The sequence below is a fragment of the Notechis scutatus genome, chromosome 3 (assembly GCF_049901735.1).
Source record: "Notechis scutatus isolate UNSWTSFEM ecotype Mainland chromosome 3, rNotScu1.2, whole genome shotgun sequence".
Taxonomy (NCBI): domain Eukaryota; kingdom Metazoa; phylum Chordata; class Lepidosauria; order Squamata; family Elapidae; genus Notechis; species Notechis scutatus.
The window spans coordinates 209,910,314-209,923,656 of record NC_142011.1 but is presented as its reverse complement, the minus strand read 5'-3'; the positions used below and the strand labels follow the sequence as shown (position 1 = coordinate 209,923,656).

Genomic DNA, 13,343 nt, shown 5'->3' with positions numbered 1-13,343 from the left:
CGGAGAGACCATCTGGCCCTTAGACTCGCCAAGAGTCAGATGTGACTGGTGCATCACATCCTCCTCCTCCTCCTCCTCCTCCTCCTCCTCCTCTAATACCCTGTTTTCCCAAAAATAAGACCTACCCTGAAAGTAAGCTTGATTTTTACATGTGTGCCCAATATAAGCCCTACCCCCCAAAATAAGCCCTAATTAAGATCCCACCCACTCCAGAGTGGACGGGTAAAAATTAAGCTAGGGTGGGGGTGGAGGGGTGGAGCTGCCCTACTACTTACCTTTGGCCAGGTGTAGACACCTGCCTTGCCAGCCCATTTCTTCTGCAGACGGCAAGGCTGGCAAGGCTTCAGAAAAGTCCTCAGTAGCTGATAACAGAGCTCAGGATCGATCCAAAGCTCTGTTACCGGCTGCAGAGGCCTTCAGGAAAGCCGGTCGCAGAAGAAGAGGTTCCTGAAGGCCTCGGACAGCGAAAAGGAGGCCAGGTGCGACGCACACAAGTGAGGCTAGTCAGTGGATGTCATCCCCCCAAAATAAGACTTGGTGCCTTTTTTTTGGTGGCAAAAAAATATGTAAGACAGGGTCTTATTTTCGGGGAAACACAGTAGCAATGGGCTAATTTTTGTCCAGCTTCGTAAGGTCCTTATGTGAACAGAAGAAAAAATGGCAAGCAGAAATCAACCTTTTAGGTTTGACAAGAAGTTCTTGGCTCCAACCACTTATTCTGAATAGACCTGCAATGCATTTGAGGGCTTTTTCCTCCAATATAACCAACGTAGGACAGGAGGGCATGCTCCGAAATCGCCAGACTTCCTCCTTAGAAGAATTTTATGAATGCAGGGTTTTGGAGCCCGTTGAAGTTCGTCATGTCCCCAAGTGAAATAGTTGATGCATGAGACAGATAAAAATGCAGGAAGAAATAAAAACCTTCCCAGTGTAACAGATGGGCAAGAGTCCCAAGCTGTAATGTTCAGAGATTATTGCATATTTGTACTTTTTATTTTTGCTTCTGGTGGTGATTTATAAGCCCCGAGCAGCATTTGAAACAATGGAAGAGGACTAGAAGACAGTAGCACTCGGGCACAATTCAGTTCACGAAGGATGAAGAAAGAGAAAAGTCTAGAGCGAGAAAGAAAGATCTAGAAGGAGAAGGATGATTAGAGGGCTGGGGGCTAAAATATATGAAGAACGGTTGCAGGAACTGGGCCTGGCTAGTTTAACGAAAAGAAGGACTGGGGGGACATGATAGCAGTCTTCCAATATCTCGGGGGCTGCCCCAGAGAAGAGTGGGGGGGTCAACCTCTTCTCCAAAGAACTTAAAAACAGGACAAGAAGCAAAGGATGGAAACTCATCAAGGAGAGAAGCAACCTGGAATTCAGGAGAAACTTCCTAAAGGTGAGGACAATCAACCAGTGGAACTGCCTGCCACCAAAAGTTGTGGGAGCTCCATCACTGGAAGGTTTTAAGAAGAGACTGGACAACCCCCTGTCCGAAGTTATACGGTTTCTTGCTTAAGCAGGAGGGGTGGACTAGAAGACCTCTAAGATCCCTTCCAAGCCTATTGTTCTGAAGAAGGATTCTTGGCCTGAAGGAAGATATTTTATTTATTTATTTGTGTATTTGTGTATTTATTTATTTATTTATTTATTGTTCTGTCTCGTCTTTCCTCTTTCTCAAAAGATGAAAGAGTACAAACTCACACAAACACAGGCAGGCAGGCTGGCTCGGACTTCACAGAGTTAATTCTTTGGAACTGATAATGTCCTTGGCATTCCAACATGCTCTGCCTGCCAAGTCCGAACTGATAACAAGTAAAAAGCTACTTACAGAAAATTACAAGGCAGACCACAAAAATCATTCACAAAGAAAACCTGAAGTAAGATCAAACCTTGTCCCGTACAAAGTTCCAGCCGACAACACACCCACTTTTATCCCCTGTGGGGTGTGGCTCAATGACTCAGCTCACTCTCTGACCCTCCCACGCTTCCTACGTTGCTGCTCACGTTTCTCCCTACGACACTGCTTAGGATCTGCTGCTTAGGATCGAGCCAACACTCTTCCTCTTTACTCCCTGTCAGGGGCTGCTCTGATATGCCTTCCTCCTGATTAATCTCAGGCTGTTCCTCTCAGTTGTCTGATGGAACCTGAGGCATTATTACGGAGGAAGGTCCTGGGGAGGAAGGCATTCCCAGTTCCTCCTCCTCATCTTCCGAGTCCTCTTCCTCTAACAGCACAGGCTCGGGAATCGGAGCCACAACATTTATTTTTATTTATTTTTGTCAATTGCTTACAAGATAATAGGTATAAGTAAAAAAACATAGTTATGAATACATGGATATATATATATATAAGAAAAATAAAAAGAAACAATAGGACAGGGACGGTAGGCACGTTGGTGCGCTTATGCACGCCCCCTACAGACCTCTTAGGAAAGGGGGGAGGTCAATAGTAGACAGTCTAAGGTTAAAGTTTTTGGGTTTCCATTCCATGAGAATGGAATCAGGAAGACATTCGCCAAATATAAGTCCTCCAGAAAGGTTTCACTTCTCACCTAATTTGGACAGGTCCTTAGGTGAGTGGGCAAAGGTCCAGTGGGTTGTAAATGTTCCAACTCCTGAATCCTTTACATCTCAACACCTGGCATGGCTCAAGTTCCAGACAGGTCTACCTGGGCGACTGAGGGTGTTCGTTGCCAACAGGAGAAGAAATTGAGCAGGAACAAGGACTCTCCGTAACTACCGACCAGAAAGATGCAACCAAGACCACTGATGGGGAGCAAAGCACTTGCAGACCAGGAGCCAAGGGTTCTACCAAGACCACCCCCCAAGTTCCTCTGTAGAAGGAGAGCCCCCATTTTTATGGGAGCAAAAAAAAAAAAAACCAGAAGAAATTTGGTAGCACCTTTTCCAATACACACTGTTTATTCAAGGGCCTGGGGACTAATACAGATTAACAGAGTTGGAAGGGACCTTGTAGGTCATCTAGTCTAAACCCCCCACCCCCACCCAAGCTGGAGACCCTACACCATTTCTGACAGGTGGCAGTCCAGTCTCTTCTTGAAAGCTTCCAGGGATGAAGCTTTGGAATTGGGTATATCTAGTCTGGGGAAAAGAAGAATTTGGGGTGACATGATAGCATCTTCCAATATTTGAGGGGCTGCCCCAAAGAAGAGGGGGTCAATTTGTTCTCCAAAGCCCCTGAAGGCAGGACAAAAAGCAATGGATGGAAACTTGTTATGTCTCACCTATTTTCACAAGTGAGAATACAGAGTTCCACAATTCAAAACATTCAAACAAAACAGAAGCAGACTAAAAAAGGGTTAATAGTACTATATTCCAGTCCTTGGCAGACTTCCCGGAATCTGTCTGGTAATTCAGAATATCCATAAATTACAAAGGCCGCTCCCCACGTATCCTTTCGACACATCAAACACTTTGCTTCCAAGCAAAGTTTGAGAATCATCACGCCTCCTTAAATCACCTGGATGGGCGTGTCAATCTCCCTAATCAATGTCTGGCTTGACGCCTCCCCTCAGCTTGACGTTTCAGTCTCCTCCTAGTTCTGGCGTCAAGCCACGATCTGTCAGCTTCCCCACTCGAAGCCTCTGACTCATTTTGTGGATCAGTTGCTGGCATGAATGAGGTCGAAGATTCTGGGGAGGACTGTCTCTGTGACAAACTCTCATCCCCCTGGCTCACTTCTGTGTCCTCTAATAATTCAGACTCCACATTCACAGCAGGCTCCAGCCTTCCATCTTCAGAGTCATCAGAGTCAAAACTCCCAGCAGGATCCTTCCAGTCACAACAGAAACTCATCCAGGAGAGGAGCCATCTGGAACGAAGGAGGAATTTCCTGACAGTTGGAACTCTCAAATCAGTGGAACGACTCCAGAATTTGTGGGTCCTTCATCACTGGAGGTTTTTTAAGAAGAGACTGGAGAGCCATTTGTCTATCATGGTTTAGTCTCCTGCTTCAGCAGCGGGTTGGACTAGACCAGTGGTCACCAAACAGTGGGCCGGGGACCACTGGTGGTCCACGAGAAAATTTTGGTGGTCCACAGAATAATATCGCCCTCAAAGCAATTAATCCAGGCTGTGTGGGAACACAAGGCTTGTGTCACTTGCATTTTGAACAACATGAGGTAGTGAGGGGAGGGGGGGAAGGGCAGAGTGGGGGAACTTGCCCCACTCACCCCACGCACCTGGCCTGGCCACCGGGCTGCTTCTTTCCGCTTCTTTCTTCTTCTGCTTTTGGCTGCAGGCAAGGAAAGCAGCCAAAGTCTTTCTTTCTCTCCCCCAAACTCCGCCAGAAATGAGTCTTTGGGACCCTGCAAGGCCTCCTGCTCCAAGAGTCCTTCCCCTATCCCCTTTCCCCTTCTCTTTCTCTTCTAATCCTTTTCCTTCTCCTCTTCTTTCCATCTTTCTTCTTCCCCTTCTCCTCCTTCCCCTTCCCTTTCCCCTTCTCTTTCTCCTCTTCCATCTTTCTCCTCTTCCTTCCATCTTTGTCCTTCTCCTCTTCCTCCTCCTCCATCTCCTCCTTTTCCTTCTCTCCTTCCCTCCCCCCCCTCTCCTCTCCATATTTCCCTGGCTGACCCATTGGCTTGAGGCCTGTTTTTTTCCCACCTGGACCTGCTCCTTCAAGAACAGTTTCCAAAATCCTCCAAGGCCACCACTTCAAGCGATCCCTTCTGGCTTCTTTGTTTAAAGGCAAAAGAAATAACCCGAAGGAAACGCTCTTCGTATCCTTCTTTCTAAGCCATGGAAGGAAACTGGAAGGGAAAAGAACAATATTGCAGCTGAGCAGGAGGACCGTGGAAATCTGAGCGTGATATCTTGGTTCTTGCTGGCCCTTTTGGCTCAGAAAGCTGCTGGCACAAGGTGAGGTTGTGCTCCTCAAGATCTGAGAACATCTGGAGCATCTGGGGCAGAATGAAGACAACTAGCGATTGTAGGACTATAAGCCAAATCAGGAGATTATTTATTTTATTTATTTATTTATTTATTTATTTATTTATTTATTTATTTATTCATTTATTCATTCATTCATTCATTCATTCATTCATTCATTTATGTCAATTGCTTACAAGATAATAGGTATAAGTATATACATAGTTGTTGTGGCTCAGAGGTTTAAGCCTGCTTTGTCAGAGGTCGAGGACTTGGTAAATGAGGAAGAGGTGGACTTGGCTCTGAGGTTTGAGCCTGCTTTGTTAGAGGATTTGGAATTGCCTTCCTCCCCAGGACTTTCCTCCCCGGCAAGACCTTCCTCCCTGATTGTGCCTCAGGTGTCGGCAGATAACCAGGAGGGCGTATCAGAGCCTCTGACTGAGGATCAAGCTGAGGAATGCTGGCTTGATGCGAGGCAACGGCGCAGACAAAAGTGTAAGTTGCAACGTAACAGGAAAGGCCGAATTAGAGACTGAGAGGAGGGACTGACACGCCCCACAGAGAATAAAAGTGGGTGTGTTAGTTCTGGATTCTTGTTCAGGACAACGTGTTAATTTGTGAGAGCAGCTCCGATGGATTCTGTGTGTGTGGCGATAGCCTGTGATTTATGTTCTTTCTTTATTATCGGACTTGGCAGACAGCTTGCGTGAGACTGCCAAGGACTTGCCTGGCCAAAGGAATTTAACCCTGTCATTACTGGTCTTGTCTGCTTGTGTATATTCCTTTGGAAACTTGGACTTCTCACTTCATTGGCACAGGTGAGACATAACACATAGTTATCAATATATGAAATGGATACATATAACAAAAATAAAAGAAGCAATAGGACAGGGACAGGAGGCACCATGGTGCACTTATGCACGCCCCTTACAGGCCTCTTAGGAATGGGATGAGGTCAATAGTGGTTAGTTTGAGATTAAAGGAGTGGGGGTTAGAGGATGTAACAACAGAGTCAGGTAGTGCATTCCAGGCAGTGACCACTCTGTGGCTGAAGTCGTACTTCCTGCAATCGAGTTTGAAGCGGTTTACATTGAGTTTGTATCTGTTGCGTACTCTCGTATCGTTGACCACCTATGTGGGGTTAACAGAGGCCCAGTCCGGCTTTTCCAGTATTGTGTGTTACACTGGACAGACATAACACTTGCCCCCAGTAAGTCAGCAGCCACTCCAAACAAAATGTCTATTAAGTCACAACTGGCAGCAACGCCTGGCCCACACCCCACCTAGAAATGAAGGGCAAAGGAGCCAATAAAGCCCAGGACACAAATGCCGCACATTAAGAGGCCACGACTGAGCAGCCATCTTGAACCACAACTTCAGAGCTGGTTGGATGTGCTGTGGAAGACGGGAGAGCTTGGATCTCTTCAGCGGATCTCACCCTCCCCCGTTCTCATCGTATTCCCTCCTCCTCCCCCCCACACACTGTCATTATATATATATATATATATATATATATATATATATATATATATATATATATATATATGTGTGTGTGTGTGTGTGTGTGTGTGTGTGTGTGTGTGTGTGTGTGTGTTGTGGTTCCGATGCATGAGCCTGCGTTGTTAGAGGAAGAGGACTCGGAAGATGAGGATGATGAGGAATTGGGAATGCCTTCCTCCCCAGGACCTTCCTCTTTGGCAATGCCTTCCTCCCTGATTATGCCTCAGGTTTCGGCAGATAACCGAGAGGGACAGCCTGAGGCTAATCAGGAGAGGGAGGGCATATCGGAGCAGCCTCTGACAGAGAATCAAGTAGATGAATGCTGGCTTGATCCGAGGCAGCGTCGCAGGAAAAAGTGTGAGCTGCAATGCAGGAGGTGTGGACGAATCAGAGACTGAGCTGAGCCATGGAGACACACCCCACAGGGGATAAAAGTGGGTGTGTTTTCTCTGGGAACTCTGTACGGGACAAAGTGTGAATTTTCTGTCGAGCTTCGGTGCATCTTGTTTCTTGAAAGCTTTCGCGATTAATGTTTCTGGTTATCTTGTTGGACTTGGCAGGCAGCGTGTGTGATACTGCCAAGAACATTGCCTGCTTAAAGGAATTAACTCTGTAAATACTGAATCTTCTGGCCTGCCTGTATTTGGTCGGAGTTTGGACTTCTCATCTGCCTTAGAAAGGTGAGACATAACATACATACATACATACATACATACATACATACACATATATATAAGTTTTCACGGGTACTTACATGTATGGTATTCAGCTTTGTTCGGGTATTTTCCCACGTCATTATAGTTGTGCTTTTAAAGTTGTAGCAACGTTTCGGCAGAATCTCATCTGCCATCATCAGGCTTCTGTATTGTGTTCATCTGGACGAACACAATACAGAAGCCTGATGATGCCTGATGATGGCCTGATGATGGCAGATGAGATTCTGCTGAAACGTTGCTACAAGTTTAAAAGCACAACTATAATGACGTGGGAAAATACCCAAACAAAGCTGAATACCATATATATATATAAATACACACACACACACACACACAGAGAGAGAGAGACATTAGATATAGATAGATAGATAGATAGATAGATAGATAGATAGATAGATAGATAGATAGATAGATAGATAATAGATAGATAGATAGATAGATAGATAGATAGATAGATAGATAGATAGATAGATAGATAGATAGATAGATAGATAGATAGATATAGATAGATGGCCCTTGCACACCAGTCCTGTGTTAGACATAACAAGGCTGGCCTGGTAATAAAATCTCCCTGTTGGTCTGTGTGCTTGGAATGTTGAGCAGCCTGTTCCCCAAAAAGTAGCAGTCCCAAAGAGGACTTGGTTTCAAAGCCAGGGGACCCCACACTATTGACCAGAAAGGCAGACATGAGCCAGCTGTGTGCTGCAGCCGCCAAGAAAGCCAATGCAATCCTAGGTTGTATCAACAGAGGGACACCATCAAGATCATGTGAAGGTCATGCTAAGGCCACCCTTGGAATTTTTGCATCCAGCATTGGTCGCCACGATGTAAAAAAGATGTTGATACTCTGGAAAGAGTGCAGAGAAGAGCAACCAGGATGATGAGGGGACTAAAACCTACGATGGACGGTTGCAGGAACTGGGCTTGGCTAGTCTAGTAAAGAGAAGGACCAGGGGAGACAGGAGAGCAGCCTTCCAATATTTGAGGGGCTGCCCCAGAGAGGAAAAGGGGGTCAAGCTGTTCTCCAAAGCTCCTGAGAGCAGGACAAGAAGCAATGGGGTGGAAACTCATCAAGGAGAGGAGGAGGAGGAGGAGGAAGGAGGAAGGAAGGGGAGAGAGGCAGAAAGGAAGGAGGAAGGAGGAGGGAGGAAGGAAGGAAGGAAGGAAGGAAAGAAGGAAGAAGAAGAGGAGGAGGAGGAGCAGAGGAGGGAGAGGGAAAGAAGGAAGGAAAGAAAAGAAAGGGCAACGTGACCCTGAGAATGAGGAAAGTGTGAGAAAGAAACTCAAAACTAATTTGACTTTGCTGGGTATAAGATGAAATAGAAACTCTGACTGCCTTTGAGATTCTCTGATGACCCCCAGTACAAAAATAAAGCAGCATTGCCTGACTCCCTCGTGCCTCTGTCTTCTCTGCCCTTCCTCAAAGGCCAACCTGATGGGTGCATCCGAGGTGGGACATTGCACCTCCCTCCCTCCCTCCCTCCTTCAGCCCCAAGAAGCCTTCATCCTGGTTGAGGTAACGATCGCTGCAGGTACCACAGGCCAAGAAAGCTGGCTTCTCAAACCTGGCCTGCCGACGGAGGAAGGAAACAAGAAAGCGTTCCTTGAACCGGGAGTTTTATTAGGGAGCCATTCCAGTCCGGTTCGTAGTCCCCCCTCCCTCGATGGCCTCTAGCACCCCTCCCCCACTCTGGAGCCATAGACCTCCAGCTCACAGAGGGTCAAGTACTCTGCTTGGCCAGGGATGACCACCGTCACGTAACGTCCTCGCCGTCCGTTACAACAGATGATGCTGAGAGAGCCGGCGCTGCCATTCGAGATGGACCCACAGCTGCAAAGGTAGAAAATCAACTGACTTGTTGTTAAAGACACACACACACCCCACATGCAACACATGCAGAAAACAGCTGGCATGTTATCCACGCAGGGGTGGCTGCCAGTTCACTTTTGGGGCACCCTCTGGGCCCCGTTGCAGAGAAAGCAGCTGCCTCCCGGCCCCCTTGCCTTGGGTGGGGAGGCTCCTGGTCAACCCTGAAGCTGGCCTGGTGGAAGCCATCTTGGAGCTTCAGTGCTGCCACTCTGGAGCTGAGGGATGTGGGGGAGGGATAGAGATCGCTGGGGTTGTGCGGTCAAAACAAAATACTTTCTCTTGGGAACCAAGGACGTTCTCACACCTGGTTGGAGGAAGGAAGAGGGATGTCACCAGACCATCTGACAGAGCCTTGATTGGGCCATGTGACTGATTGCTTGGGGTTGAAGGAAAAACTTTTAATTAGGTGAAAACCATGGGGACCTTCAGAGTCGGTTTTCACCAGTACTGTGCCAATATGGTATATCCACGGGTGGGGCTGCTACCGGTTCACACCGGTTCAGCTAAACCGGTTATTAATTTTAATGGCCAGTTTGGCGAACTGGCAAACCCTGGCTGGCCCTGCCCCGCCCACCCCACTCCCATGTGGCCCATTTTGGATGCAGGTAAGTGCAAGGCAAGTGTGGAGGCTCAGGAAGAGCAAGAAATGGGCCCGTTACCAGCTTCCAGAGAGACTCTGGAGCCAGGGAGCCTGTTTTCGCCCTCTTGGAGGCTCAAGGGAAGCCTCAGGAGTCTGGGGAGGGTGAAAACGCCCCCCCTGCCATGGTGCAGGAGGCCGACTAGGCCATGCCCACCATGGTCACACCCACCCAGCAACCGGACAGAGAACCCGTTGCTAAAAATTTTGAAGCCCACCCCTGGGTATATCTAATAAAGCTATTCTTTGAGGCATCTACCTGCCTCAGAGTTCTTGCTTGCAATGGATCTATTCCTTGGAACCCTGATATTAAACCCACTCCCCTAAATCTCAAGCTCCAACCAGAGCCGCTATTTGGGCTCCTGAGCCCCAGATGCTTACCCAGTCTACTCGGGCAGCAGGAGGACTCAGGGAAGATGGAGGAGAGCTTGGGGAGGAGCCCTAGAAAGGGGTCTACAGGCCTCCTCGGAGGCTCAGCAGGTGGTGGATATGGTGGCAGAGGTCATGCACCAAGTGGGTGCCCAACCCAAAGTCCGCCCTGAATGGCCAGTCACCCAGGAGCTCTACCGCGCAGAGGAAGACATCGGCTGCCAGGCTGCATTCCAGGCGCCAGTGAGAGATCACCCAGTCACCTCGATGGGGGAGGCAAGAACAACGCTCCTCACATGGAGGTTGATGGGCCCCCTGGAATCTACCTGCCTTGGAATTTTGTTTGATATGGGTGTCTCACTCAGAATCCGGACACTCCTTACATTGGGTTGCACTTGCCGTGGTGGGCCCCACAGTCTCCCACGTGGATCTGGGCCCCCTGAAGCCGCCCTGAGCAGCACTCCTGGCGATTCTTCACCACCACAGCCGAGATGGCGTAGGAGGCGCCCAGATCCAGGCTCCACCAGGGCTCTTCCTCTGCCAGGGTGTGGCTGCAGGAGCCATGGCGCCAGTCCCCATCGCGGTCGCCATCGATGGCGCTCTCTGCTCGGCTGTAGACGGTGCCCCACTGCGGGTATGTGGAGGACTGAGTGGCAGGCTGGCCTCTGGCCCAGTTCCTGGCTGAGGGGCAAAAGGAGCCATGGGTTGGTTGACCTCTTGGCTGTCCATCAATTTCTTAGACTGAGAGTGAAGGAGGGGGAACAGGAGGGGGAAGGAGGAGGTGGACTGAGGGGTCCTTGGTGCTCTCTGAGCTTGGTTGTTTTCTTGCAGACATTTCATTACCCAACTAGGTAACATCATTAGTGCTAGAAGGGAGTGGAGCTGGAGGGGAGGGGAGGGGAAGACGGAGGAAGAGGAGGAGGGGGGAAGAGAAGGAGAAGCGGGAGGGGTATGGGGTTTGGTGCTCTCTGAGCTTGGTTGTTTTTTGCAGGCGTTTCATGACCCAACTAGGTAGCATCTTCAGTGCTAGAGGGTGTGGTGCTTGCAGAGAGGAGGAAGAGGAGGAGGAGGAGGAGGAGGAGGTGGTGGTGGTGAACAGCCAGAAACCCCCTTTCATCATGCCCCAGCATTTATTGGGACCCCATGGCAAAGAAGACCTCCCCTCTACCTCTTGGGTGGCTCCTACCTCTTCCTCCGTGCTCTTAGGTGAAATGTTCTGGGGAGGGGGCTGCAGAGGAGATAAAAGCAAGACCCCAGGAAAGGCACTGCAGCAGAGAAAGAGCTTCCTAGAGAGGTTCTGGAGGAGGAGGAGGAGGAGGATTAAGTCAACGCAAGAGGAGGAGGAGGCATCCAGCATCCTCAAGTGAGGAGCCCGCATTCCCAAGACCCAAAGGGGAGGCCGCTTGGCAGTGGACTGGCAGGGATAGACCCTGGAAGAGCCCAGGGAGCTACTCTGGGGAAGCAGCTCCCAAGCACAGCCAGCCTCTTTTAAGGTCAGGCTGCAATGCCCCGATGGCCTCTGCCATCCTACGGTGTAGATGGAGGTGGGCATGGCTGTGGAGGCATCTGTCCCCAGGTGGGGATGGTGCACAATATTAGTCCAGCATAGATGGAGGGCAGGAGGCTGGGGGGGGGGGCGGTCATCCTTGAAAACCTCCAGTGTTGGAGCAACCACAACTTCTGGTGGCAAGCTGTTCCCCTGGTTAGTTGTCCTCAGTGCTAGGAAGTTTCTCCTTAATTCCTGGTTGCTTCTCTCCTTGATTAGTTTCCATCCGTTGCTTCTTCTCCTGCCTTCAGGGGCTTTGGAGAATCGATTGCCTTCCCCCTCTTCTTTGGGGCAGCCCTTCTAATATTGTAAGGCTGCTCTCACGTCCCCCCTAGTCCTTCTTTCCATTAGACTAGACCCTCCGAGGTCCTTCTGGAGCTCCCAAAAGAAGAGTTATAGATGTCCTCCCCTGCCCCAAGCCAGCTCCCTCCCAGCATTTGTGCCAAACCTCCCCACAAACACCCCCCTTTCCCGCTTCTTACCCCCTGGAGGAGGCACACAGCTCAGGGCCCCCCTCAGCCCTTCCAGGAGACCCACAGCCAGCAGGCAGCTCCAGAGCCCAGCCATCCTCTGGGTGAAGAGGGCAGAGAAAACTGCCCAAAGCAGCCGAGGCGGGTCAGGAAAGGGAGAGCAGCACGTGGGGTGCTGGACAGGGTCCAGAGGGCGGTTTGCCCCAGACTTCTGGGTCCCAGCTGGGGCTTGGCTGGCTTCCACATCGGGAGAAATGCTCCGAGGGATCTTTGGCCCGTCTCCTGGTCAACGATGCAGGAGGTCCCCTTGGGAGGAGACCAAGGCTCAGGACCAGGGTCTCCGCCATGGCCAAGAGATCTCTGCTGGCTCCTCCATCCTACGAGAGTCCCAGCCATGGAGGACTCCATTGGGGGCAGCAGAAAGTGTCAGTGTGTGTGGTTCAAGAACTCGATTAGACATGGCAACAGGTCAGTCAATGGGGACTGGCTGGAATAGACATGGCAACAGGTCAGTCAATGGGGACTGGCTGGAATAGACATGGCAACAGGTCAGCCAATGGGGACTGGCTGGATTAGACATGGCAACAGGTCAGTCAATGGGGACTGGCTGGAATAGACATGGCAACAGGTCAGTCAATGGGGACTGGCTGGATTAGACATGGCAGCAGGTCAGCCAATGGGGACTGGCTGGAATAGACATGGCAACAGGTCAGTCAATGGGGACTGTCTGGATTAGACATGGCAACAGGTCAGTCAATGGGGACTGGCTGGATTAGACATGGCAGCAGGTCAGCCAATGGGGACTGGCTGGAATAGACATGGCAACAGGTCAGTCAATGGGGACTGGCTGGATTAGACATGGCAACAGGTCAGCCAATGGGGACTGGCTGGAATAGACATGGCAGCAGGTCAGGCAATGGGGACTGGCTGGAATAGACACGGCAACAGGTCAGCCAATGGGGACTGGCTGGAATAGACATGGCAGCAGGTCAGCCAATGGGGACTGGCTGGAATAGACATGGCAACAGGTCAGTCAATGGGGACTGGCTGGAATAGACATGGAAACAGGTCACTCAATGGGGACTGGCTGGAATAGACATGGCAGCAGGTCAGCCAATGGGGACTGGCTGGATTAGACATGGCAACAGGTCACTCAATGGGGACTGGCTGGAATAGACATGGCAACAGGTCACTCAATGGGGACTGGCTGGAATAGACATGGCAGCAGGTCAGGCAATGGGGACTGGCTGGAATAGACATGGCAACAGGTCAGCCAATGGGGACTGTTTGGATTAGACATGGCAACAGGTCAGCCAATGGGACTGTCTGGATGAGACATGGCAACAGGTCAGCC

At 49.9% G+C, this 13,343-nt stretch overlaps 1 protein-coding gene across 1 annotated transcript; it reads right to left on the bottom strand.

Moving 5' to 3' along the window:
- Positions 1 to 8,593: 8,593 nt before the first annotated feature.
- LOC113431009 (fucolectin-like) lies at positions 8,594 to 12,612 on the bottom strand. The gene is made up of 3 exons (XM_087958935.1): positions 12,002 to 12,612; positions 10,357 to 10,654; positions 8,594 to 8,928 (listed from the first exon to the last, which is right to left on the bottom strand). The coding sequence occupies exons 1-3, from the start codon at positions 12,084 to 12,086 to the stop codon at positions 8,769 to 8,771; spliced, it is 543 nt and encodes a 180-aa protein (XP_087815061.1). The 5' UTR covers positions 12,087 to 12,612; the 3' UTR covers positions 8,594 to 8,768.
- Between the last annotated feature and the right edge of the window lie 731 nt (positions 12,613 to 13,343).

Bases quoted from the DNA above. Each gene is read 5' to 3' on its own strand.
- LOC113431009 (XM_087958935.1), bottom strand. From the start codon at position 12,086: ATGGCTGGGCTCTGGAGCTGCCTGCTGGCTGTGGGTCTCCTGGAAGGG. The intron at 10,655-12,001 runs GTAAGAAGCGGG...TTTGCCCCTCAG, and splicing joins CTGTGTGCCTCCTCCAGGGG to CCAGGAACTGGGCCAGAGGC. The intron at 8,929-10,356 runs GTAAGGAGTGTC...CTACCTTTGCAG, and splicing joins CACGGCAAGTGCAACCCAAT to CTGTGGGTCCATCTCGAATG.